Raw genomic sequence first — 26,181 nt, forward strand, 5'->3', positions numbered from 1 at the left:
GCAAGTCAATTTATCTTAGTGCTCCTGAGTAGCTTAACACCAGCAGAGGCGTGGCCATACCAGTGTCTTTTACAACACCACTCTAATGAAGCATAACGCTCTTTGAGCCCCCAGAACAGTGTCAAGGAATACCTACTGTCCACAGCCCACGTGCAGCCCATTGCATGCTCTGGTCCTATGTTGTGATTCCATTTTGACGCTAATTTGTGTTTGCAGGTGTGAAAGTTGTGGTGCTGTCTTCCACTCTGAGTGCAAAGTGAAGGCTGTACCGTGCCCCAGGTGTGTGCGTAAAGAATTGCAGAAGAAGCAGAAATCCTTCTGGAGGCAACTGAATATGGACGAGAACTTCGAAGAGTCTTGCAACATGTTTGAATTGTCATATCAGAACACATGAGGTCCTTAAGGCAGTGGCCAGCCTGAAGAGAATCCCTCTCCCAGCTGCCAGCTCAAGCAAATTCTCTGCTTAGGCAGAAATTATTTTGAAAAATGTTACCTGACCTCCTTCATCTGTGAAATAAGAGCTGCCAAAGTGGCCATAAAGCCTTGTTGGCTTTGAAATACCAATGGCTAAACTGCATTGAAGTCCAGCCTCTGCGGACTTCAAAATACAAAATGTGGTTTATGAGAAATGCTTTAGGTCTAGCTAATTAAGTACCCAACTTTCTTTTCCACCTCTGGAGAACACTTTATCTCAAGGCAGAAAATATTTGTTGCCATGGCTGCATTATTTTTTATGTTGTTCATTTAGAGTTGATGAATCATCTACTTATTTATGTGTATTATTTATTTATTAGTAGCCTTGGCAGGGGTTCTGGTGAGGTGTTTCACAGAACCCAATAGAGCAGGAATTATTTTAAATCCACTGTCTCCTTCTGATATGGACATGTGATTTCATTTCCTCATGTTTTCAGAGAACTGTCTTAAAGGATCTCCCTCCTTAAACCTTATTCGGGGTGCTTGCAAACATAAGACACAGAATAATTCCTTCAGTTATGTTTATATATTTGTAATCACCCCAGTGAACTACTCCATAGTCAGATAACCATGGGACTTGATGCTCTTTTTGTTCAGGCTGGAAATACCAGTTAAGCTCTGTCTGAAGTACTTTGAGATTTGTGCTGGTTACTCTCGATTCATGGGAGGCTGTGTCCTTGTCTGTAATAGCATGATGTTGGTTCTCCTACTTCCAGTCTGAAACTTCAGGGCATTTTAAGTGTTCACGTTGGTTTTCTGTTCATTTCCTGAAGTTTACTTCAAATGTTTTTCTAATCTGAACCTGTTAAACTGATAGTCAGGAAAGTGATCTTGCCCATTTTAGTTAGCAAATACCTCCAAAATTGTGAAACACTACTTTGCTGTTTTCACATGCAACTTGTGTCCTGCATTCTCTCTGAGCTCCGAGGCATTTAGTGTTCCATAATGACTTCCATGGTGGACAGTGAAGTTCCTTGAAGTATGATTCTGCTTCACACACCTGGAACACAGGGAAGTATAAAACACAGTGAATTATTTTGTAAAGGGAAGTACCTGATGGATTTAACTGAAGAGCTGTGTGTCCTTACTGGCAGTATGTTTAATTCATGGCAAGTTCACTTCCAATGAGCAGTTAGATTTCTTCTCCCTATTTCACATTCCTGACTCTTTTCCACACCCTGCAGTGATATGTGTATTACATACCTATGAAAGCATTCATATATATATATATATACACACACACAATCTATATATAGAAAGTAAATATGGTTTCAGGAGAATAATGCCAGTTGCATGTGTTTTTTTCCTCTCCTCTCACATAGGTTTGTGAAAATATGGAATACTGATTTTTGCTTCGTATATAATCTACAGACTGTTGTATTCAAGGCAGAAAGCAGCTTTGATTGTGGAAGCATCTCGCTAATTGCAGAAGTATTTTTAAATGAAAGAACAGGGTACATCATGCTTACATTAAAAGGTAAAATGCTGCAATGAGTTGCCTTGTACTGGAATAGAAGTGGTTACCTTTTCCAGCCTCCAGTCAAAGAAAAAAGTAGCTTTCTCAAATTTGAGTGCAACTACTATATATATATATATATATATATACATATATATATATATATATATACATATATATATATATATATATACATATATATATATATAAAAGCATGTTTATATCTCTATACATTAGACAACCAGTGCCTTTCTTTTGCAGAAATCCTTCTTTCATTGGGATTCTTTAGAAGGAAGTGAGGATTTTTTCATGTTCTTGGCAAAGTGCTGTAGGGATTCCCATATTTAATAAACCTGGTGAATCATGCACCTTTGTCACTAAAATTAATACTTCCCATACACAATGGTGTCTCTGTCTCAGCTCACTGTTCCTCATGTGAAATGAGTTGCTTTTGGCTATCACCCTTAAAGGTATAATGTTCCTTGCAAATCCATTCCCATGCAAAGAATTCCCTGTGTGTTCAGAAATGCAAACACTGGGGAAGTATTGTGGAATTAGTCAGGCAAACAGGAACTGCACTGGTACTGGCTGAATAAACAGAACACTCCCATGTTTTTCAGCTTGTGTCACTACAATTACTGCTGTGGCAAAGCAAGTAGCTCTGAAACTGTCAGCATCTGTCAGGTACTATTTTGAATTATCTGTAGACATAATGTTAGGTCATTAAAGAAAAAATGGTGGTGTTTTACATATCATCATGCTCTGGTATTTATAATACCTCACAGTGCTTGTTCATGTCCAGCTCAGTTTGGAGAAGGCTGCTTGAGTGCACTGTCAAAAACCGTGTGGAGTTCAGACATTGCAAAATATTAGTTACTTTGACAGATGTCCTATCTCCAAAGTACCAGTCATGTGGGTGGTTAGATATTGGAATTGAATGCGGGAATAACAACATAAACAGCATTGGAGTTGCTCTGGGTTTGTGCATGTACTACAGAACAGTTTCTTTGCTAACAGAGATTTAAAGGATAAAAAAAGTATGATGTTGGCAAAACTGCTGAAATTAATCATGGGTTTGAAACCACTGCCATTACAAGTGACACAGAGCAAGAGCATGTTATGATATTCTGTCAGTACCCAGAGCTTTATGTTAAAGGATACTGTACAGTACAGATCAGGCTATTCGCTTTAAAATCCAGTATTGTTGTAAACCAGCTAGTTCCTAAAATGAATAGACGTTAATTTCTACTTTGGAAAAGTGATAAAACTTCACAGTAGCTCTAGGAGCTGGCTGTAAGGTGAAAGATGATGTCCTCTCAGGGATGCCTAGCTCCTATCCAAAACCAGTTATTCCTTATGAATGGGTACGATAAAATATTCTGTCACCAATTTTTGTAAGCATAATGAAAGGCTTAATCCTGCCCTCAGTCAATTTTCTTGCAGGAGCATCAGCCTGGGGTTCTGCAGGTGGTTTGGGTTTCAGACAGCGCTGTACCCTTGCATGGTTGTCTCTGCTGTTTCTCCAGTGCTCTGTGCTGGTCCCCACTGCTCTGTGTGCCCATTCTGCCGCCCACAGCCTGCACGGGGCTCTGCTCTGCAGACTTCTGGATGAGCATCAGCTGGTAAAGTTCCTGGGGGCTTTGCAGATTGCACCACTCTCCAACATCCTCCCCCCACCCCAGGTGAAATTATGCATTGGTACTTCAGACTTGTCCTACTCACACATGAAATAAATTTGAATGATGCCATTTCATTGGGAATCAAGAATGAAATATGCTGTTCGTCTTCTTCAAAGAGAAGATGCTTTCATAACTGACTGAGAAGGAATTGATCTGTAATCCAGTTACTGCTTTTGCTTTGTACAGAACTTATCATCTGTGTAAAAATAGGATGCTTAACTGCAGTGGACCATAGCTTCACTCTCTACAGGTACTTAGAGTTGTTAGTCTGATATTATTTCAATCTAGGACACTACTGAGATCCTCATTCAAATCTCTTTTCCTCTTTACCCTAACCATCCACCTTTCCTTTAATGGGAAGATGGGCCTATTTAGGCGATGCAAGCTTCAGCTCTTTTTGTATTATCAATCTATAAAAATATAAATTTGTGTTTCTTGTGTAGGAATCCTTCTATTACTTTTCTCGTTTTTTGTCTGTCTTATGTGGTGGAAAATGATGGGTTCGTGATGTGACAAAATATCCTGGCTGGCACATACCAATATGAGCTCACTGCTGGGATCCATAGGAATTGGTGGGTTTGAGGGAAGGTACTCTTTTGAGAGGAACTTAAGTTTTTTGCAGTACTGCACAGGCTCTGATGGCCCTGTTAGGAGTGAATCATCAGGGTATTTTTAGAGCTCCTCTTGTCAAGGCTTCTCTTATTATTAGGATAGTGTGTGTATTACATTAGATTGATGATAATGTCTTGAAAGATTTTTTTAAAAGAGCAGAGGATGTCTGTTTACAATGAAATGGGGAAGCTGCCCAGTTGAATTTTGCTTTTTCCCTGTAGCAACAAAAGCCACTGAGTTTCCTAAGCTTCCCAAAGGTCACTGCCTGGATTGCAGCTGACTGTTGATCTGTCTAAAAAAATTAATTGAATAATATCATAATCTTCTGGTTTTTTTCCTGCCACTGAGTTGCAAGCCAGTCTCCCCTCTCTCTCCACTGTCTCTGTCCCTCTCCTTACTCACAGTACTGAGCCTGTAGCCAGGCTTGGAGCTTCATAGGTCATCGTGCCACTTTTGAACCAGTTGAGTCCAGTCATTCTCTCCTTTGTAATTTGCCTTCCAATTTTCCCTTCCCAGTAGGAGTGCCTTACAGTACAGTATATTAGTGTTTCTCTTCCTGTTTTGGATTTCCTGATTGCATCTGCTGTTTTATTGACTTGTAGACTTAAACTGAAATGCTCCTATGGCTGGGCCTGGTCTTTTGCAGGAGCAGCTGAGTAAATCGGTTTGCTTGTTCCGCCCTCATGAAGTTAGCTGTACAGGCTTCATATACCAGCTCTGAAGACACCAAGCTGTGTGGGAACTCCTCACTTTTGCTCCTTTTGGTGCCTTAAATTTTGAGAGGTGAATAATTTTTTTTAGAAATGCTCTGCCATCATGCAATGTTTATGGCATCGGAGCTTAAAACCCTTGCTTGTGTAGTACCCTTGCAGTTTCCATCGTACTAGGAATGGTAACCATCAAATTTGTTTACTGTCTATGCTTTGTGAGGGCATTATGAGAGAGGACAGTGTGAAGATGGTATTGGTTCTTATTATGTGTGTTTTTGAGACTTGCTGGCTGCTTAGCCTGAGATGCAGTTGTGCAAGACCTTCAGAAGGTGTGCATATATAATAATATCAGGTACAGAGAATTAAAACAGGATCAGGTCACATGCAGTTTTGCTCCTCCTGGAACCCTTGGCCAGAGACTCCCATACCAAGCCCCCTGCTTGCTTGCACAGCTGGATCCAGTGCTGTGGCGGTGAAGGTGTTTCCTCAGCTCAATTTTAATGCAGCCTGGCTCCCTGAAGGCTGACCCAGTGGGGGTTCAGTCAGCCTCACCTTAGAGAGAGGCTTAACCCATTGAAATTTTAGCATTATTTGCTAAAGTATCTGGCAGGTGTCAGCCTGGGGCACAAGTCCACATTTGACACCAGTAGCAGGAATCCCCTTAGCAGCAGCAGTGCTGCTACTGCATTTTAGCAGTACAGTGAGGAGACAGCCTGGATAATAATGTGCAAAATCCTTCTTTACTTGAAAACCCTGGTGTGGCCGTGATGGTTTGAGTCATGTGTTAAAATGCCAATTTCACCCAAATTCCGTAGGGTGACCATTAATCCAAATTGCAAACATGCCACTTGTGGTCAGCATCAGAGATATCTAGGTCTGGAGAGCTATCAGCTGTCTAGGACCAAAGTGTATTAGACTCTGTCTTTGTGCACGGGTGTCAGCGGCTTAATTATTTATTTATTCCTCTCTAATCCACGTGTTAAACCATTATGGATTCTTGAATAGACAGCATTGTTTTGGTGGAAAAAGGATTTGTTTCAATTTTGCTTATGCACTTGTCTACCAAGTTAATTTTGCTTAAACTAAACTGTGCGTTCAGTTTTGATTTTTAATTAATACCTGTGATACCACGTTACCTTACATGAGTCCCTGCTATACTTGAGGCAAGCTAAAGTAAATTAATGAGCAAAACATGTGTTTCATAGGTATTAAGTGACAAAGGCAGCTTCCAAATCAACTTGAGTTCAGTCAAGGCAGTTGAAAGCCAGGGAAAGCCAGGTGTGAGCAGCAGAGCACAGTGGCTGATGTGATCCCTGGCAGCCTGGCCTTTCCTTCCTGCCAGAGCACCAGCTTACAGTGAATTTTAGCATTGCTGGCAGTGCACCCTGAGTTTTTGGAATACCCTTATGTGTGTGCTACTGTGTTAATTTATTTGCAACATTGTTATGTGTGTTTCATTGTTTTCGTGGTTGGTTTGGTTTTTTTACTTTTGACAAGGATATTTTTTTAAATTATCTGCAACTACTGGGCAGTAGTCTTAATTTATTATGGATGTGTAATGATGTTATAATTTAAATCCACTGAGTTGAATTGCTTGTTGACACTTGAGCAGGGTTTATTTGGGTTCACTTGTGACTGCATCAGAGCACCAGTCCCTCCTGTATAAAGGCAACTCTCAATAAACACTAAAAAATGTTACTTGTCCTTTTTAATTTCCCTTCTGGTGGGTACTGTACCATGGGTAGGGTAAGCTCTGAAAGAGTGATAGTTTTCTTAAAAATGCTTCTCTGCTGGTTAAAGTCTTCTGAAACTAAGAAAATGTGATACTTACTGTTCTCAGATCTCAGCCAGGAGGGCCTCTGGAAGTACTGTTGATGTCTGCATCAGGCTCTGAGGGTTTGGATTCCCAGTTAAATCTTGTGGTTTTGGAACACCACAAGTTCCTAGATTTTTGATGGTGCTGACCCCTGCCACAAGCTCCCAGGGGAGCTTACTGTGGTTTTGAGGCACCCTTGGAAACAGAGCTCCTGGGAGGCTTGCAGTAGCAGCTGCTTAGTGTGGCTGCCACATGTCCTCTGCCAGAAGGGTGCAAGGCCAGGGCCTTGAACTCTGAGTAAGGGAGGCATCTCCCAGGTGGACTGAGGAGACCCCTGAGGGGCTGGAAGGGCAGGACTTTGCCCATGTTATGAGGATTCTCACACCTATGGATGTAGGAGCAGGCAAGATTCTTGTTGTTCTTGGTTGTTTCTTTCAGTGCACCAGCTAAGGAGTTTCTGCAGCTCCTTGAATCTGGATTCAATGACTAAAGATTGCAGCACAGAGCTATGGTGGAGCTCATCGGCCCAAAACCCCTGCCTGAGACTCCCCAGAGCATTCCACAGCCAGCCCTATGCTCTGGCAGCTTTCAAAGAGAAGGATATATCCCCTCCTTCACTGTCTTCCTGCCCCTCCTCAGAAAGACCAGAAGTCCATCAGGAATGTCAATCCTCTCTCCTGCAGGAACCTTTGGACTTCATCCCTGTGATGAAATCAGCTACAAGCGATGAGTTAATGTTTGACCGGGACCACAAAAGCTGCACAAGGAAACCGTGTGCAAGACCTTCTCTTCCTCCTTATTTGCTTTACAAGGTGAGCAAATTCTGTTATGACATCTCCTTCCCCTTTCACTGCCACCTCCCCTCCTCACTTCACCCTGTAAGAGGTGGTGTGAAAAAGCATCCAGGCAGAGCAGAGACCATGGGCTCTGTGGAGCCCTGCAAACAGCCTGCCAATCCAAGCTCTAGCTCTTCTTTCAAACTCAGGATAATTCATTTTAAAAAAGCTACCCTTCCAGCTCTCAGACCAAAATTAAGAATATTTTGGGTTAATATGTGAAGTTGACTGGTTTTCTGAAAGAATGGAGCTAGCAACCTCCTCCTTTCCTTAGGGACTGGCTGTGAGGCTTACCATACCTTTTCAGTGAAAGCATGCTGAGGGCAAGTGAAAATATTCTGGGAGTGTGTGTACATAGCTCTGGACTGTCTTGTTAAAAGAGTTCTTGTTTAACTAAATACTCTCCAAAATAGTGGTCCCATTTAAAGGCCTGAGTATTACCACTATGAGAAGGTGGTGAAAAGCATCTCAGATAATCAAGTGTCACAATTAAAACCAGACAAATTCTCCAAGGCAAGCAGGAGTAAATTCCATCCATTTTAAGCATAGACAAATATAAAACTTGGCATTGAAGCTACAAACGTGCTTTTAAAAAGTCAGTCCATTGTTTATAGTAAGTGACTTCCAATTTTCTATAATTTAGTTTCAAGGCATTAGCATTCATTTAGATATTAAAAACGAAGGTGTGAGGCTCATCCAGAAAGCAAGACAAGTCAGATAAGAGCTTGTGTTAAAGCATTGAACTTTTTACTTGAAAATTCTCAGGTGTTTATCATGTAGGTACAATATGATGCATTTAGAAGTAAATAAGAAGGAATTATTATTTAAGTTAGGTACTGTTTAAAAATAAGAAAGTACAAATTACTGATTCAGTGTAAGAAAGTAGTAGATATAATCAGCATGCATGGAGCAGTTCAGTCCAAAGTGATTTCCTAGCATTTAGGATTATAAATTAATCTCATTTCTGACTGACACTGCAGGCAAATATCTGAAGTGCAGCAACAAAGTAATGAAACACAAGGAGTGTGCAGTTTTGGGCACCACAATACAAGTAAGAGGTTAGGCTATTAGAGAGCATCTAAGAGGGGGGCAGCAAAGATGGTGAGGGGCCTTGAGGGGAAGCCATATGAGGAGCAGCTGAGGTCGTTTGGTCTGTTCTGTCTGAAGAAGAGGACACTGAGGGGAGAGCTCACTGCAGTTACATCTTCCTTGTGAGGGGAAGAGCAGGGGAAAGCATTGATCTCTGTGGTGCCAGCAACAGGACCTGGGGAAATGGCCTGAAATTGTGTCAGGGAGATTTAGGTTGGGTATTAGGGAAAGATTCCAGTTGTTGGGCTGGAATGGGCTCCCCAAGGAAGTGGTCCCAGCACCAAGCCTGGCAGAGTTCAGGAAGTCTTTGGACAATGCTCTCAGGCACAGGGTGTGACTCCTGGGGATGGCGCTGTGCAGGGCCAGGAGTTCAACTCCCTAGTTCTTGTGGGTCCCTTCCATCTCAGCTTATTCTGTGATTCTGTGTCTCTCCCTCAGTTTGTACCTTCCCCTGCAATGATTTCTGAGAGCAGGGGTACAAATGCTCATGAAAGCAAGGCTAGGGTGGAAAACAAATGCCAGCACCATCCTGTCATCAGACCTTGTCATGCAGCAGCTTGTGACATTGGTGGATACTTGCTTGTGTACATATTGCAAAATGTCCTGTTCTGCCTTGGACTCTGCACTTCTGAAGGACACTTGTTTTGGATTTGACAGACAGCATGTTCGATCCTTTACCTTGGATCCTTTACAGGATTCAAGACCTGCTGGCTCCAATGAAAACTGCAGTTAGTCAAAGAAGCAGAGCTGGACTCTCAGTATTTAAGACAGGAGAGGTGTAGCAGTGTATAAAATCGGCAGGTTCCTTGTGAAATACAAGTGCAGCTAGCACAGAGTTAACCCTGGGTGATAACAGGTAAAAGAGGGCAAAAGCATAATAAAATACAGGTCTCTACTGTAGGTATTTACACAGCATCAACATTGTTAGCTGTGCTTAGAGATTTATGTCAAGTGTTAACTGCACTGTCATAAAACAATAAAGTACTTCTGTGAAGGGCTTAGGGCAAAGGGGAGGCAGAGAAGTCTCACTATATAAGGCCCTCCTCCTGCATCTGTGGTAATCCATGGGAATGTTTCCATAGTTGTCAGCAGGAGTTGTGTGGAGGCCTGCTAGGGGAGGGCAAGCAGAAGCACATTTACTATGTTTAGAGCAGGTAACTAATGATTTTGTCTTGGGGAGGATGTTGCTACCACCAAATGCTAGGAGCTAAAATAGCTTATGAATCCACCTTGCAACAGTGAAGAGATTAGGGTTCCTCTTGGCAGTAGGGATGTCCTTTGGTGATTCATAGAAATGCCGTACCATAAAATCTGAGAGATTACAATAAGAGAACTACTGTGCTCCATGTTGCCATGGGGTGAAAAGGGCAAGAGTCCAGTGTCCCAGGGTTTCTACACAGCGTACCCTGGACTCTGCACACTTCCAGCTCTAGGCTGTTGCAACTCTGCTCCTCACACTGGGCTCACAGTAGGCTTCCCCTCAGCGTTTTGGCTGCAGGACCAGACTTCTCATCTTAGTTAGTGTTTATATGTAATGGACCAAACTGAAACGCCAGCCCCAATCAGTCAGAGCTCCGGGGAGTTTAGATCCAGGCACAGTGCTGCCTGTCCATGGGTCTGTAGCTCCAGTTTGTCCTCCCTGCTTGTTGCGTCTGCCCTTCATGAGGTTATGGCAAGATTGCTTCTCCAAGCCATGCTGATACATGGGACTTACTATAGAAGAGTACTTCTCTTCCACTAGAGATGTCTCCTATAGAGTTGTTCCCTGTTTGGATGCCACTGTATGGGACAGTGTTTTCTTGCTTCTTTCCAGATGCAGGAAGTAATTCTTCTTTATCAAAACATCTACTAGAAGTGTCCCCCACCACAGCAGTCCTATACCTGTCCTGAGATAGGAGAATTACCTGCTTCCTGACCCTGCTGTGGACAATGCTTCTCAAAGGTCAGTCAGCTTCAAATAAGAGAAACACCTTTGCCAGAAGATATTTCAGAGCCCTTCATAAACTTAAGTATTGCTGCCAGCCTTGCTTTCTCTGTCAGGAACCACAGTGCTCCACACCTGCTGGTCTTCACTGTTCTCTGAGGGAGCTGATAGGAGCTGTTTGGAAAACAGATGGGCAGGTGTTGAGCACTTCAACATCTGACCCCATGTCTCTCAACTGTCTGAATTAATTTTGAGCTGATGCAACCAGGTGAGCCTTACGTACTTCTTTCTCAAAAGCATTGGCCATGCCGTTTCCTGTCTCATATTCTATCTTAAAAGCTAATGAACAGAGCTAAAATCTGTCCCTCACTTGTCAGCCACAGCAGCCTTAAAACTCCAGGCCTAACTTCATACTGGGACAGCTTTCAAAATCCATGGGCTCATTCCTGCCATATTTCAGTGTGAGACTGAGTTAGTCCCTCCTGAGTCCTGCGTGGTGTCACAGTGGCAATAAGCAGCTTCAGTCCCATGGCACCTATTGTCCCTTTCATCCCTCCAGCCCTCAGCTTTGCTGGTGCTGGAGATGTGGACCAGATTCATTCCCTACTCCCAACAGCACCACAGGCTCCTACTCCACAGGACCAGCACCTAGCCCAGCAGAGTGCTGTAGGGCACCCTGTCCTTGCATCCCACTGTCCTGGTGCAAAACACAGATATGTTAAGCTCAGTTTAGAAAGAGGTGAGCAGTCTCCCACGTGTAGCCAGGGCAGAGTGCCCCAGCATCAGCATCTTGGCTCTGTATGTGACCTTTTCTCATGAATATCTCAGTGGTGTCCTCATCACATGAGTTCTCCAGCCTCTGGCATGGTGAGACAGCCTGGTTTGTGATTGTGACGACCCTTTTAGATTGCACATCTCTTGCTCTGCACAGCCACGCGTTACAATTTTTCGCCTTACACGTCCGCGTAGGAATGCGGGGGGGCCCTTGGAGCAGGCTGCCCGGGACGGGCACGGACGTGCCCGCGGGAGAGACGCGGGGCAGAGCGCGTTTCTCCTCCTCACACTTCTCTTTTTTCCGTGACCCGCCTCGGTGATTGGAAAGGACCCATGTCCCGTGTTCCACCCACCCCCCCGCAGCCCCTCTCCTTCCCCGGCCGCACAATTGTCGCCGCCAATTAGTGCATTGTTAGGGCACACAATGGCGCTGTGGCCACTGGAATGGGCCGCTTTTGTGCGTCTCCAGTCGGCTGTAGGGGCAGTCAAGATTCATTTAGGGCCTTACACAACATGGACAGAAAATACTATCAGAAAAGCAAAAGGGAGAAAGAAAAAGGGAGAGGTAGCGAGGAGGGGCGGGGGGAGCCCGCTATTCAGGGGTTAGCCCAGCCGCATGAAAGGCCCAAGAAGCAGTGCCACATTGAAGACGCCCCTTGGAACACAAAAAGGAACCGGGGCTTAATAGTAATTAGTGGGCAAACTGCAAAGCGCACCGTGGCTCTCCAGTGAATTGTTCCTGCACTTACTGCCATGGCTGCCCCTTCCCCCTTCCCCCCCGCTCTGCCTGGGAGGGGGCAGCGGGGGGTGGGAACTGGCAGCCCTCCTTTACCCACCGGCTTGGGGAGGCCTCACCAAGCTCTTCTTTGTGGCAGGTAAATTGGATTTCATTCTCTAAAGCTAAGAGCCAGTTCCAGGAGGTACTTTGCAGCCAGGGCAGGGGGATGGTTTCAGTCAGCACTGTGCCCGTGTCAAGGACCTTTAAAAAGCCCCGTCCCTTCCTGCAGCCTACAGCGACACACCTTGAGGCTCGGCTCTTTGCCTGTGGCCTGTCTCTTTTTCCCCAGCAGAGACTTGCAGGCCACCGCTGTTGTTTTGTTTCTGTTGTTGCTCCCCTTTGTTCATAATATAATCACCTGCGCGGGTTTTTATGATCTGTTTAGGGAAACACGTGATAACACCTCAGTCAGCTTAGTAAAGGTGAGGAATCTGCTCAGGCTGAAGACCAAACCTTGTCCATCCTTTCAGAAGTCTGCACAGTGCAGACAGCACCTGCCTCCACCTCTCTCCCCTCAGATCTCTCATATCTATGCCAGCTCTCAGTCCCACCAAGGCCTTCATCAGTACATACAGAAGTTCTTAAAGAACATTTTGGCCCAGCACACCTTGGGATTGTTTTAGGCAGCTGCATTAGGGTGCAGCTGAATGTGTTTAATCCCTGCTTCTGTAGAGATCAGGTTGCTGCTGTTATCAGTTTCAGCTCATCTCCTGAATTTACTATGCTAGGTTTAGTCAGGAGCCTGTGTTTAACACAGTTAGCTGTGTCTTGGTAATATGCCAGATTAAAAGAGCCACAAGGCAGCTTTGACCCTACATAAATAAATGTGGTTAATTGTTGAGGAGAAATTCAGGGCATCTTAGGCCCCATGGAAAGTACACAGAGGCACAAAATTAAGAATCATTCCTTTTATATTGTCAGGGAATCTACTTGTAATCTATGGAAGAAGCTGTGGGGTCTGATGGTTAGTTTGTTGGCTTTTCTTACGATGTGTATTTCAGCTATCCTTGCATACAGGGCTGCTGGAACAGGTGCTAATCTCAAGCACAACCACTTACAGTCCCACAAATTTAAACTGGGCTCTTGCAGATTAAGCTCAGTCTGGTTAGACCAGACACCAGCTGACCAAATTTAGTAGTCTCAGCTGGAAATGTTTCCAAACTGCAGTGTGTGAGATACACACACACAGTTCTGGACCACCATCTCAGTGCTGGTAGAGATTGAAAATGCCTCCCTGTTTCCTTTGGTAGTTACAACACTCTCCTATCTCCTAGAAAGCCAAGAAAGCCTAGGAAATACAGATGCTGCTCCAGTACCAGTCTTTTTCCATGGCCTGGAAGCCACAGCCACTCTGTCTATACAAAATAGGTTTGGTTGTATTAGAACAGTGAAAATAAGATTTATGACTAAGACTTTTTGTCTGTCTGGAATCCCATCAAGGATTTCATATGAGGCTGTGGATAGCACAGCGGGCATCAAGGGCCCAGCTGGTGTTGCTGGGATGGCTTCTGCAGTACAAACACAATCAGGGAGCCCCCTGTCTCACAGATAGAGCTGGTTGCAGGCACTGTCTCACAACACAGAACGTGTCTGTCTCTCACCAGCCACAGTACATCCTCTCTCTGCTAATTAGCAACATCCTTGGCAAAGTCTCAGCTGAAAGGATTAAACGGTCTTCTCACCTTGCTCTATCCCTTCCTCCCTGAAAGAGGGATGTTTGCTCCTGTCAGGATGCAGCTGGCTGGCCCAGGTAAGGAATCTGCCTTGTTTCCTTCCAGACTGCTCATCTACCAGAAGATGGATTTTGTCTTCAGGACTGTAAGCCTGGCCCTGACTGAGGGAGGTGCAGCCTTGCCCTCCCTGCAGCAGAGAGCAGAGGTTCTCAGTCTCGTGTGCTCTAGTGGAACAGAGAGGGGAACAGCATCTGCAGCAGGAGCCACAATGGTATTTTTCCAGCTTAGCACCGTGGGGTTGATTTCACAGCTCTCTCTGGCCATAGAGACAAGCCATAAACCTTTTGTGTCTGCAAAAACAAGGAGAATTACCTTTCTTTTCTCCTGTTTTTTGTGTTCCCTATCTGCTCAGCCCAAGAGCAGTTTGAACTGCAGGTACAGTCAGCACCTGGCACAGGTGGAAGCTTGCACAGGGATTTCTGTGAGTGCACCAGTAGAATCCTGTCTGCCTTGTGATGAGTCCCATCCTTGCAGCAATTGTTCTGCCTTTTGTATCAGCTTGTTGTTTTTACAAAATCAGTTTGATTCTATCAGTTTGGTAAAAAAAAAAAGCCTCGTAAGAGGACTATATAACCTTGTCATCAATATTTTTGGCAACTCTATGCTAGCACTTGTGGAATATTTTGGAGCACTTTCTTGCATCACCAGGTCATATCCCAAGCTAGATAACATAATTGTATGCTCAGTGTTGCTGTATGTAGCAGTGAGGTGCAGGATTTAGAGAATGGATTCCTTCTTTTGCCCAGCAAATTTCCTGGATTGCTTCAATTCTGTTAACATTAGTCCCTGCCCTTATGTCCACAGAAAGCTGGGAAATCAACCACTCAGCCTTGAGACGGAAAAAGACCATTCTGGCTTCTGCTGCAGACTCTGCTTCGTTTCCATTCCACTACAGCTCATAAAGGTCACTTGCATGTGCTAATCCTTCACATCTGACTAATACCTGAATGGGAAACTTGCTAGCAACATCCTTTCCAAAATCACCTTGACCTGTGTATTATAGCATGCCATGAATGACTTGCAGAAGGAAGTAATCAAAATATCTATAGTTCTAGCTAGTGCTAATTGCCTTCTCATCTGTTTCTGGCTCTTTTTATTGTGTCCAATAAATGTTGATTATGCAGGGATTTAAATCTGTATTTCAACATAGTTTCATTCACGTGATGTGAATGACATGACTCGCTGAATCTTAGTTCTAATATTCCTCTAGCTCTGTGTCAAGCACTTCAAGGATGTCAAAAGCTGATAGGGAAAATCTGAAGTGCTTGATCTTAGCAAGAATGCCTAAAAGGTCAGATAGAAGACATTGTTTCAGGAGGTCTCTGGCTTTGATACTTTCTGGTTCATAGAAACACAAAATGTATGTGAATGTTCTCCTTCTAGGGTAATATATAATGTACATGAGTACACATACAGGATAAATCTTTCAAATGCATAATTTTTGATTGCTTCTGATCTTAAGCGAGCAATATGGCATGTTGTAAAGGAGTCCAGTTTCTGGAAATCCTAATCCCTTAAGGTTGCCTCAAGAGAGTCCAGGATCACTGCATCTGGAAGGTCTTGATCACAGCATCTTGAGTTGTTAGTGAAGAAATGCAGTCAAACTGGCTTACATGCTTGAAATCTATTTTAAATAACTCTGTATTTTCAGGAGAAGACAGACTGAACTCGAACTATTCTGAACACAGACTGAAGTTGCTTTTAACAGCAACAGTTGTTATCATATGTTTTGCACAAATTAATAGAATTTTAAGGCCAGGAGAGACCACCCATAACTGCAGATGCTTGTGCTGAGAGCGGTTTCTTTGTAAAGTGTCAGTTTGGCAGAGACAGAAAATATCTTGGAAATGTTTCTGTTTTCACTGACCAACTTTCTCTGAAAATCAGGCAGGACCTAAGAGACAAATGCTCACCAGGCACATTCCTGCCTGAAGTCTGCCCAGTTGGCCAGCAAGATCCATCTCTCCAGGATTTCCATGTCCCCCACTCCAGGTTCTCCCCCATCCTTTGCTCCTAAGGCTTTCCTGGGCAGGGGGCTTCTAGGAAATCTCCATGTTTTGAGAGGAAACCTTCTAGCTTTTCCTGATGCTGCAGGATTGCTCAGAACTATGGGCAGCTTGCCCTGTTTGGAACAAACTGGTGCGTTTTACATTGTTTTTTAATGTTGGAATTTTCCACAAAACAGAAATCATAAGTTATAGCCAGCTTCAGTCTAGGCTGCCTGACTGTTCTCCAGAGGATTGGCCATTACAAACTTGCATCCTAACTCTGAAATACTTGCCACAAATTTTTCAGACAAAAACCTGTCCCTCTTTTTGCTGGAATAAAAAAAAAACAACTTCGTACTTCTGTCTCTGCAGCTGTTACAGATAATATGTCAATTTTGGTGTAAAACAAGCAGATAGAAATAAGTCTCCAAAGGCTGTGATCTGAAGCAGGGCAGGCAAAGCATTTTGTCAAAGAACTGCTTTGAGCAGTTTCACCCTGAAGGCTTCACACAGCAAAGGAGGGGGCAGGAGAAAGGCAGAAAAGGAAAGAACTATTGCTGAGATAGTGCTGATTAAAACACCGTTGGTCTGAAGAAGAGTCAAGCAGCAATTAATCTATATTTTTTTTGTTTCATAGAGGCACTTGATGGCTCCCATGGATGAGCTGGGGTTTGTTTTACTCTGTGGTCAGTCAGAGCTGGTTAAGCCAGAGCTGATCTTTGCTGGGCTGCAAAGCTGGGCTCCTTCAGGCCTGCTGGGGGGCCTAGCCAGGGGTTTGGCTTCTCACAGCTGCATTGGTCTTCAAAAACCGGTGCTTGTGTTCTTGCATGCTGGCCCTCACAAGGTTACAGGGAAGTGGTGATGGCCCCACCTCATGTGCATGTAGGGTTAGATGTGCTGTGATGCAAACCACAGCTTCATGGCTCATATGGTCACTTTCAGACAGACAGGGCAAAACTTGTTTGGTTCATGGGAAATGCCCTGCTCTCTAAGTTAGGAAAAGGCCTGGGCTGCTCAGACCACTAGAGTGGCAAGCTCTGGCCCCTTGGTTGAGAAAAAAATCTCAGATTCCATGCTTCAACGCTGCTCATTTTGCAGCTTTCCTGGGAGCTCAGTTCACTTACAGCTATAGGCATACAAATATATCTGCCATACAACAATCCAGCTTGGAAATCCCACTGGAGCAAAGTATTTAACTGAGAAATATTATTTGGAGTAACTTCTTTGCAATGTATAGAGCAGCAAGAGTTTAAGAAACAATCTCACTGTATTTAAACAGTCATTACTGCTTTCTGGGTAAATAACACATGTTTTTAAAATGGTCTCTATACACAATAGACGCTAACACAATAAATCCTAATTGCTCTGAAGGACCCATTAGGCTGTATCAGGTCAATACATGGCGGAGCTTTTTTTGAAAGTCACTCACCCTGTCGTTACATAAGCCACAAATTGAAAGTCCATAAATAAGTATTTGCCAAATGAAGAGTGAGGGCTTTGCCAGGGCTATACTAATTTATCATGTCAACTTCACTATGGGGACTGTTTTCTTTTGAGAGAAAAAGAAAAAAAAAGGGCATTATGTGCTGTGTTTCAAAAACTACATATCTGAAAAGTTTCAGACGTTTCAGGCTGCACTATACCCCCCAAGAAAACTCGATGTAAGGAACTTCACTGCTTCCTCTTTATCTCAGTGTTGTGAGTCACAGCAGGGGATTTGAAACCAGCCATGGCTGTGGCATGGCAGAGGCCCATCCTCATCACCACCAACCCTCCTGCAGCTCTGGGCCAGGGCCCTGATCCTGCCTCTGCATGCTGTGGTAGCGGCACCTCAGGACAGGAGCATCCCTTCAATATTCCAACTGTGGCTTATGGGAAGGTTCCCAGTGCCTGGGGAGACCAAAGAAAGCTTATTGCATATATTTTATGTGCATTTATATGTAGAAGTATAGTTAATTAATAGGTGATGAGTTTGGCAAGATTAGTTTTATGTGCAGCAATCTCCCTGATTTTACTTTGGTCTTACTTACCTGAACTTCTGGTGGCATTTTTCAAACTGCAGGACTTGTGTTAGTTAGGTGTTGCTGAAGCTTGTGTCACTGTTATAAATTAAGTTTTGGATTAATTCACTCAGAAGTTTTCAAGTTCCATGTAACTTTTTGGATATGGCTACAGTTTGGCATGGTTTTGTTTTCCTGCAATATGCTAAGGTGTGTAATTGCACAGGTGTATATAAAACCAAATTGCATTGATGAAAGTTAGGATTTTTAAGGGAATGCTGAAAAGCATTCAAATGATTTAAATCTGAATTCCTGTCCCCAAGCCACAGCCTCTGGGCACATGAGAAATGTTCACCCCGCTGCTGTTGCACTTGAGTAGGATTTGGGTGCCAGGGTCCCTCTGCAAATGCTGGCAGTGATTCTCACTCTGCTGTGCCTGCTTGCAAAGGGCCAAGAGTCCCTCTGTCTCCCTGCCTGTCAGGTCCCTCCTGCCTGCACTGCAGCAAGAACCTTGGTCTAATTTAGGAGCCCCCTGCTCCAGGTGCTGTTGCACGAGGTCAGCCTTGGTGCTGGGGTTTGCAGCACAGGCAGCCTGGAGCTGCAGCTCTCAGGTGGGAAGGCAAACACTTGCCAGGGGTGGAAGCAGAAGCACACCTGCCTTGGTGCAGCATGCAGCCGTGTCCTCAGTGTGGGGCAAACACTGATATCCTTTTGTACCAGTGCACAGTGGTCTGCTGTGCTGGTGCTGCCTGGGGGCTGCACCCTGATGCCAGAAGTGATGTCTGTTCCTGCACTCCTGACAGGCAGTAAGGCACAGTCTTGTGCTGCTGCAAGCCACCTTATGGTCCCCAGCACCTCCTCACTCAAGCAGTTTGTTATCAGGGGTCACTGCTAATTTGAGCAGTGCCTGAGCCAGCACAGCCTCCAGCTGGGGTGACTGGCAGGCTGCCACCAGCACCGGGAGACACCTGCGCTGGGCCCCCACCGCTCCCTTCCTGGGAGCTGGAGACTTGTCAGCAGTGCAGACAAAACCAGCATTTGCTGCCTCAAGCAAGAAGGGTCGAGGGCCAAGGGGTGGTGTGCTGATCCTGTGACAAGAGGGGCAGGAGGTTCCTGCCCTGCTTTGGTGCCGGCAAAGCCAAGAGCGAGATCAGTGCTCTCCGGCTTTGTCCCTGCCCAAAGCCCGGGCTGAAAAGCTCTTTGCAAAAGTCTGCCGAGTCCTCTAACAAGGGCAAGGGCAATAGCCAGTCTTTACAAAGGAAACTCACTTAGTCCTTTTCTAAAGTCTTTTAAAAGTCATGGTATCCTTCACAAAAGCAATTTGTCCAGGTAAACAGTGTATGCTGACAATCAGCAGTGAAAGAACCAAATACAGAAATATTTATCACCTTTGTACTTTCTGCTTCTACCAGGAACCACTGCATCCCAGCTGAAAACTCGTCAGTGAGTGGAAGGTATGTCTGTGAGGACATGTATTGCCAGTCCATGCCTGAATCCTCTGGGCTGGAGCCAGGAGCAGGGGTTAGATGTACTGCCAAGCAGACCTGCCTAGCACGGTGGAGCTTCATGGACACTTCTGCACATGGATAAAAGGTAAAGTGATTTTTAATAATTTAAAAGTTTTTTAACTACAAAAGCATTTTCATAGGGCCAGGAAACACTTCGGTTTTTGTCTGCAGGGTTTAACACAGTAAATTTTGTGCAGACACATTTTATGTGCTGGATGCACTGCACTCTCATCCTTTACTGAAGAGATGAGTAACAAATCTATCAACTGCACTTGCACTTACCCCGTATTTAATCGTGCTCTGGTTGTTCTGCTACATATTCATAAAAAACAAAAAGGAAACAGAAGCACAGAGCAAGCCAACAGATGTCTACCTGGCTCTTAATTGGATTTTATGCGTCCCCAGTGTAGCAAATACAGCATTATTTACAGCCAGGCTCTAAGAATTAGATACATCTGGAGGAGTGGCAAAACCTGAACCAGGCTACAAGAGTTGATAGATTAACTGAAATGAAGAGCTGCCCCATTTTCCCCTTCTTATCTTCTCCTTCCCACTTATGTACCCATTCCCCATTGTGTGTCAAATCAAACTTAGATGTTGCCCAAGAGAATGCTTATAAAAATGAAAAATGCCAACAAAAAAAGACAATTTCTGCTCTTATGGAGCTTCATCAGCATTTTCTAATTGTACAGCAATGATGATAATAAAAAGGCTGCCCTCTTCTCTCAGCTATAATTTGGATAATCAACTGACAGCCATAATGAAACTGTCTGTGATTGCTTTCTGCTGGGCTGCTAGTTCACAGAAACTCATTGTTGAAAAGAATTAAAAGTTATGACTCCTGCTACAAGGATATGCCACTGTCTTCCAAAGGAACATGTGACTTATAATTTTCTTCTGTATAGCTCTATTACAGGGAAAACTTACAGTGTAAAGAGGTATAGGGATGTGAGATTTATTTTTTTCCTTTAAAAAAAAAAAGTTAAGAGTCAAAGTTGACAGTGCCAAGTAATATGCATGCCTAGTCTGGGTGGATGTGGATTTCAGAGGTGGTCGTGAGGTCTCTCGCCTTTAAATGACTGATGGCTTTGCTCATCAGCAGTCAGTGCTCTGCCTGAAAGTACATCAGCCACTCTCCTCAGAGCAATAAGCAAGCCAGGTTTTGCTTCTGGGAGGAAGGCAGGAGCTAAGTCATGCTTTGAGTATTTGCTTTGTGGCTCTGAATGCAGTTAGGGGTGTTTTGGGTGCTGGTGTTCCCCAGCACCAGACCTTGAATGCAAGGTGTCTGTATCTGTGATGTGCTGTGGGAATGTCTTGACTAGTAGATCCAGGGCTGGATTCAGGTACTCTGATCTAAAATGCCCTTCCATCCACATCCACTGAAGTAGAGTGAGTAGCTCCTGTGCAAGGCCTTCTGCCCGGGGCAGAATAAGGCTCTGCCATAGCAGCTGCAGTCTGGACCCCCGAATCTGGCTTCTGAAGCAGGTCTGTTCCCCTCTGCGCCCTGAACATGCTGTGGGCTTCAGGGCTTTCAGGGAAGCGCTTGAAAATCGGGCTGGCAATTTCGGTGTTTACGAATACATGGACTGGAGGATTGGAATTCCTGGCAACTGAGCGTGACAACCTCGGTGGCTCTGGCAGGAGCCCGCGGTCCCAGGGCGCTGGGCAGAGCTCTCTGCCCCGGCACGGTCTCGTCGTTGGTTCGCGCTGCGCTGCAGCGCCTGCCACCCGCCTGGGCGGGAAGAAAAGGGCTGGCGGAGCGGATGGCGACCGGAATCCGGGGCAGGAATGTGGTAGCGCAGCCGCCTGCACTCGGGCAGGGGCGGCTTTCCTTCCCGCCGAGGCTCAGCGTTCCGGCAGTCAGGAGCGCTGCCCTGGGCGCGGGCAGCGCCGGTAGATGCCACAGTGTCCCTTGTACCCGGGCTGATGTGCCATGGCCGGAGCAAGGCAAAGCCGGTCAGGACCCCTTCACGTCTTCCCTTCCCCTACCCAGGGTTTCCCCGTTCGTCCCAGTCCCGTTACGGCGGGCGAGGCCCCGGCCCCTCCCCGCGAAGAGGGGCTGAAGGGCCCGAGGAGGAAGGGGAGAAGCGGCAGCAGCGCCGCGGGCACCGCCTGCCCTCCGCCTCCAGCCGCTTGGCTCTTCGCGCCGAGCCGGGGAAGCCGGGCCGGGCCGTCGGGGCCCTGGGGGGGCGGAGGATGCCGGGTCTCGGGAGGGGCCCGGCGGGCAAGAGGGGAAGGCGATGCACAGATGCGGAGCAGTCGTGGTTTGGCAGCACCGTCATCTTCTCACTCGGCCGCCTGCCCCCGGGCCGGCGCACGGAGCCGGCGGGACGCGTCCAGCAGCGGGGGCGGGGCAGCGCGGCGTTCCGCCCAGCGGGGCTCGGTGCCCGGCGCGGGGGCGGCCGCGGGGAGCCCCGGCGGGGCGGGGCCAGCGGCGGGGGCGGTCCCGGGGCGCGGCGCGGAGCAGGGGCGCCCGCCCGCCCCAGAGCGCAGGTGGCGGCGGTGGCGGCGGTCGGGATCCCGCTCTCGCTCCCGGCGGGGCCCCGCTCCCGGCGCGGAGGCGGCAGGTGCCCGGGACATGCGGCGGCGGTAGGACGCGCGGCGGCGATGGGCGGCCGGGGGCTGCCGGTGCCGCTGCTGCTGCTGGGGCTGCCGCTGCTGCTGGGGCTGCCGGCGGCGGGGCGCGCCGCCTCCAAGGCGCTGGTGTGCCAGGAGATCACGGTGCCGATGTGCAAGGGCATCGGCTACAACCTCACCTACATGCCCAACCAGTTCAACCACGACACGCAGGACGAGGCTGGGCTGGAGGTGCACCAGTTCTGGCCGCTGGTGGAGATCCAGTGCTCCCCGGACCTGCGCTTCTTCCTCTGCAGCATGTACACCCCCATCTGCCTGTCCGACTACACGAAGCCGCTGCCCCCCTGCCGCTCCGTCTGCGAGCGGGCCAAGGCCGGCTGCTCGCCCATCATGCAGCAGTACGGCTTCGCCTGGCCCGAGAGGATGAGCTGTGACAACCTGCCGGTGCTGGGGGACTCCGAGGTGCTTTGCATGGGATACAACCACACGGAAGCCACCACCCTGCCGCCTTTCTTTGGGAAGCCCACGCGCCCTGCCAAGGACATGGCCAAAAACCTGACGCCGCTCGATGGGCAGCGCCTCTCAGGGCTGGACTGTGGTCAGACTTGCAAGTGCAAAGCGCCCCTGATCCCCATCTCCAAGGAGTCCCATCCGCTGTACAACCGCATCAGGACCGGGAAGGTACTCAACTGTGCCATCCCCTGCTACCAGCCCTACTTTACCCAGGATGAGAAGACCTTCGCTACCTTCTGGATTGGCCTCTGGTCCATCCTCTGCTTCCTCTCCACCTCGACCACCGTGGCCACCTTCCTCATTGATATGGAGCGCTTCAAGTACCCTGAGCGCCCCATCATCTTCCTCTCTGCCTGCTACCTCTTCGTCTCCCTGGGCTACATCGTGCGCCTGGTGGCAGGGCACGCCAATGTGGCTTGCAACCCAGAGCACCACCACATCCATTACGAGACCACGGGCCCTGCTCTCTGCACCGTGGTTTTCCTTCTCCTTTACTTCTTCGGCATGGCCAGCTCCATCTGGTGGGTCATCCTGTCCCTCACCTGGTTCCTGGCTGCTGGCATGAAGTGGGGCAACGAGGCCATTGCCAGCTACTCGCAGTACTTCCACCTGGCTGCCTGGCTCATCCCCAGTGCCAAATCCATTGCTGTACTGGCACTGAGCTCTGTTGACGGTGACCCGGTGGCTGGGGTTTGCTATGTGGGCAACCAGAGCCTGGAGAATCTGCGTGGCTTTGTGCTGGCACCACTAGTGGTTTATCTCTTCACCGGCAGCCTCTTCCTGCTGGCTGGCTTCATCTCGCTCTTTCGCATCCGCAGCGTGATCAAGCAGGGCGGCACCAAAACCGACAAGCTGGAGAAGCTGATGATCCGCATCGGCATCTTCACCGTGCTCTACACCGTGCCTGCCACCATCGTCATCGCCTGCTACATCTACGAGCAGCACAACCGGGAGGCCTGGGAGCAGGCACAGAACTGCTCCTGCCCGGGGGACTCTCACCGCCCCAAGCCTGACTATGCTGTCTTCATGCTCAAGTACTTCATGTGCCTTGTGGTGGGGATCACCTCCGGCGTTTGGATCTGGTCTGGCAAGACGCTGGAGTCCTGGAGGCGCTTCAGCACCCGCTGCTGCCGGGCCAGGAAGCCTGCGGGCGCCTCGGTGTACGGTGAGGCCAGCCCCGCGCTGGTGGGCAGGACGGTGCTGCCCAGCATGGCCTCCTACCACAAGCAGGTCCCGCTGTCCCATGTGTGACCAGAGGGAGCCTCGGTGACCCCAGCCACAGGGAGGAGAGGGTTGCGAAGACCCTGGGCCACAGAAGAGGGGGTGACAGCTGGGCCACTCCTGGCATCTTCAGCCCCACCGTGGTGGTGCTGCCTGGGACCACGGGCACAGAGCAGCTGCAGCCCCAGGCAGGGCAGGAGGAGGTGCTGCCAATTATGTGGGGGCAGAAGGACGGGGTGGTCTGGAGCCTGGCACTGCCATGTATGCCCCATTTGGGGTCCCACATCCTGGCTGGGGTCCTGGGATGCTGCTGCCTGTGGGCCAATCAGGTGGCAGTAGGCCCTCAAGCACTGATTTGTGTCCCACAACGAGCCTCTGGGCAGGTCTTGCTGGTGCCAGGGTGAAAGGCAGAGCTGTAGCAGGCAGGGCAGATGGTGGCCCCCAACCCCAGGTGGCACTGCCACTGGGCTCCTCACTAAAGCCCAGAGAGTGGGTCAGGGAGAGCTGGCAGGGGGTGCTGCTTCCCTGGGTGCCCATGGCAGAGCAGGAGCCTGTCCTCAGTGCCCCCAGAGCCCCCAGGCACACCACACATTGAGGAGGGGAAGCCTGGGGGCCCTGGTGTGAGGCAGCCGCTGGCCCTGCTCAGGCAGCAGCACACTGAGCAGGAGGGGAGGAGCTGTGCGGGCCGGGGGCTTCATGGGTGGTGGCAGTGCAGGAGGAAGGGGCCGTAGAGAGGATCTGCCACAGGGACAGGGTCCCAGCTGTCTGCAGGGCAGGCAGGGACCAGGTGATCCCCTGCGGTCCCTCCTGCCCTGGGCAAGCACAGCTGGCTCCCTTCAGTCGGGGCTCAGACCGGGCAGGAGCTGGCTCAGCTGGGCGGCAGCGGCTCCTGCTCTGCCATGGGCAGCCAGCTGCACTGCCCACGGAGCCGCTGAGCCCGGGGGCTGCACAAGGGGCCCTGTGGGTGTGAGGCTGCCGGGGTTGGCAAGGGGCTCTGTCCCCGACAGCCGGGCTCTCCCGGGGACCCTGTGCCCTGGGAGGGTCGGTGCCGCTCGTGCCCCTCGCCTCTGCAGCGGGGTGAGTTCCTCGGTCCCCCTTGTCCCCTGTGGGTTACCTGAGGCGAGGGAGGCAGGCCCTGTGTCCTGCCCACCAGCTGTGGCATGTGGCACAGCAGCTGAGCGTGGCACAACCAACCCTAAAAGGGTGGTTGCACCCCTGCAGTGAGCAGTGACTGCATGGGGGTGTCCCAGCCAGGTGGCAGGCTGTCTCTCCGGAGCAGCAGCTGGGTTTTCCAGTCAGTCAGCTTCAATACTTGTTGCTGCTTTTCTCAAAGCTCCGCCTCTGCTAGAGAGAGTACCAGGTTTGAGAGGGAGCAGTTAATTTAGGAAAACTTAGCTGAGCACTCATACCTCTTTTCCTCCAACTTCCCAAGCTGTTTTCACTTCCTTGGATCAGACAGCAGCTGAGCACTGACAGAGCAGCACTGCCTGGCATTAAGCAGTGGTGACAGCTGGGTTTCAGTAAGTAGAATAATAGTGGGGGGGGCCTGTTGTCAAAGTCACTAAATGCAGCCAGGGCAAGGGGCTCCAGCTGTGGTGCAGGATGAGGCTGGCTGCCTCTGGCCACTTGTGAAAGCACCCGGGTTTTAATTTTTTTTTTCTGCCTGCCCTAAGCAGTGGTGATGTATGAAATTACCCAGCCATTGCAGGAGTCCTTTTTGCCCTCCTTCAAGCGTGGCACTGTGACCCAGCTGTTCAAGCACTGGAGAACAACTGCTGGCTTTGCTCCTGCAGGACTGCACGGATCTGAGGTTGTTCTTAACACCTTTGGACCACTTCAGTCAAAAAGGTTTCCACCTCGTTTTAAAACCAAAACCTGGGAAGTGAGGGAACGCTCAAGAGGTCTATCACTGGATAAAGGTACTGCATGAGTGTCTCTGGGGAGTCCTGGTTAGAGGAGACAGAGGTGTGAGGGCTCACCAGGGACTGTTCAGCTGCACCCATCTGCACTCTTGCAATAGGGCTCACCCCCTCCAGCATGTTGGAGTGCTTTATTGTGGACAGAATTGCACCATGTTGTGTTACACACTGTAAATAGTTGTATTATAGCCTAATTTGTACATAAAGAAGCCTTATGTAGTGACCTTTGATACAGGCTAGGGACAGGTGTGTTCTCAGCAGTGGGGCAGGTCAGGCACAGAGACACTGTGGGTAGTCTCGTGCTGTAATCCAGGGCATTAAATGATTCCAATTTCCTCCAGTCCACACCTTGATGGACTCCTCTCTCTCTCTCTATAGTGCCTTTTGTAGATACAGCTAAACACACATCATGCAATACAATGAACAAAACCATGTCAAAGGTGGTATTTTGCTGTTTTTGTTTTTTTCCAAAGTGCAACTGACTGTGTAAAGCAATCTAAGATTAGCTACAAACCGTTGCCTATTGAAAAATGCGAGAGCATTTTCAGCTTTGATGTAATGGTAGGGTAATACA

The 26,181-nt window shown here is 48.0% G+C and overlaps 2 protein-coding genes across 4 annotated transcripts in view; both read left to right on the plus strand.

The window, feature by feature from the left end:
* The window catches only part of PLEKHM3 (pleckstrin homology domain containing M3), a 74,884-nt gene extending 72,108 nt beyond the window's left edge, over window positions 1-2,776 (plus strand). For both annotated transcript variants that reach the window (XM_058028173.1, XM_058028174.1), the window contains one exon: window positions 217-2,776. In XM_058028173.1, the coding sequence (XP_057884156.1) occupies window positions 217-394 (178 nt within the window). In that variant the 3' untranslated portion in view covers window positions 395-2,776. The remainder of the gene's footprint in view (window positions 1-216) is intronic.
* A 4,662-nt stretch (window positions 2,777-7,438) lies between these two features.
* Window positions 7,439-24,559, plus strand: FZD5 (frizzled class receptor 5). Of its 2 annotated transcripts, XM_058027994.1 has the most exons (3): window positions 7,439-7,559; window positions 19,282-19,462; window positions 22,251-24,559. In XM_058027994.1, exons 2-3 carry the CDS (start codon window positions 19,452-19,454, stop codon window positions 23,716-23,718), a joined length of 1,479 nt encoding a protein of 492 aa, XP_057883977.1. In that variant the 5' UTR covers window positions 7,439-7,559; window positions 19,282-19,451; the 3' UTR covers window positions 23,719-24,559. The 2 variants fall into 2 exon arrangements, with proteins under 2 accessions (XP_057883977.1, XP_057883976.1); XM_058027993.1 differs by lacking the exons at window positions 7,439-7,559; window positions 19,282-19,462 and having other exon boundaries at window positions 21,985-24,559.
* The last annotated feature ends 1,622 nt before the right edge of the window (window positions 24,560-26,181 follow it).

The sequence above is a fragment of the Melospiza georgiana genome, chromosome 7, assembly GCF_028018845.1.
Source record: "Melospiza georgiana isolate bMelGeo1 chromosome 7, bMelGeo1.pri, whole genome shotgun sequence".
NCBI classification, from domain to species: domain Eukaryota; kingdom Metazoa; phylum Chordata; class Aves; order Passeriformes; family Passerellidae; genus Melospiza; species Melospiza georgiana.

Excerpts from the sequence above, each read along its gene's own strand:
- FZD5 (XM_058027993.1), top strand. The coding sequence starts at position 21,985 with ATGGGCGGCCGGGGGCTGCCGGTGCCGCTGCTGCTGCTGGGGCTGCCG.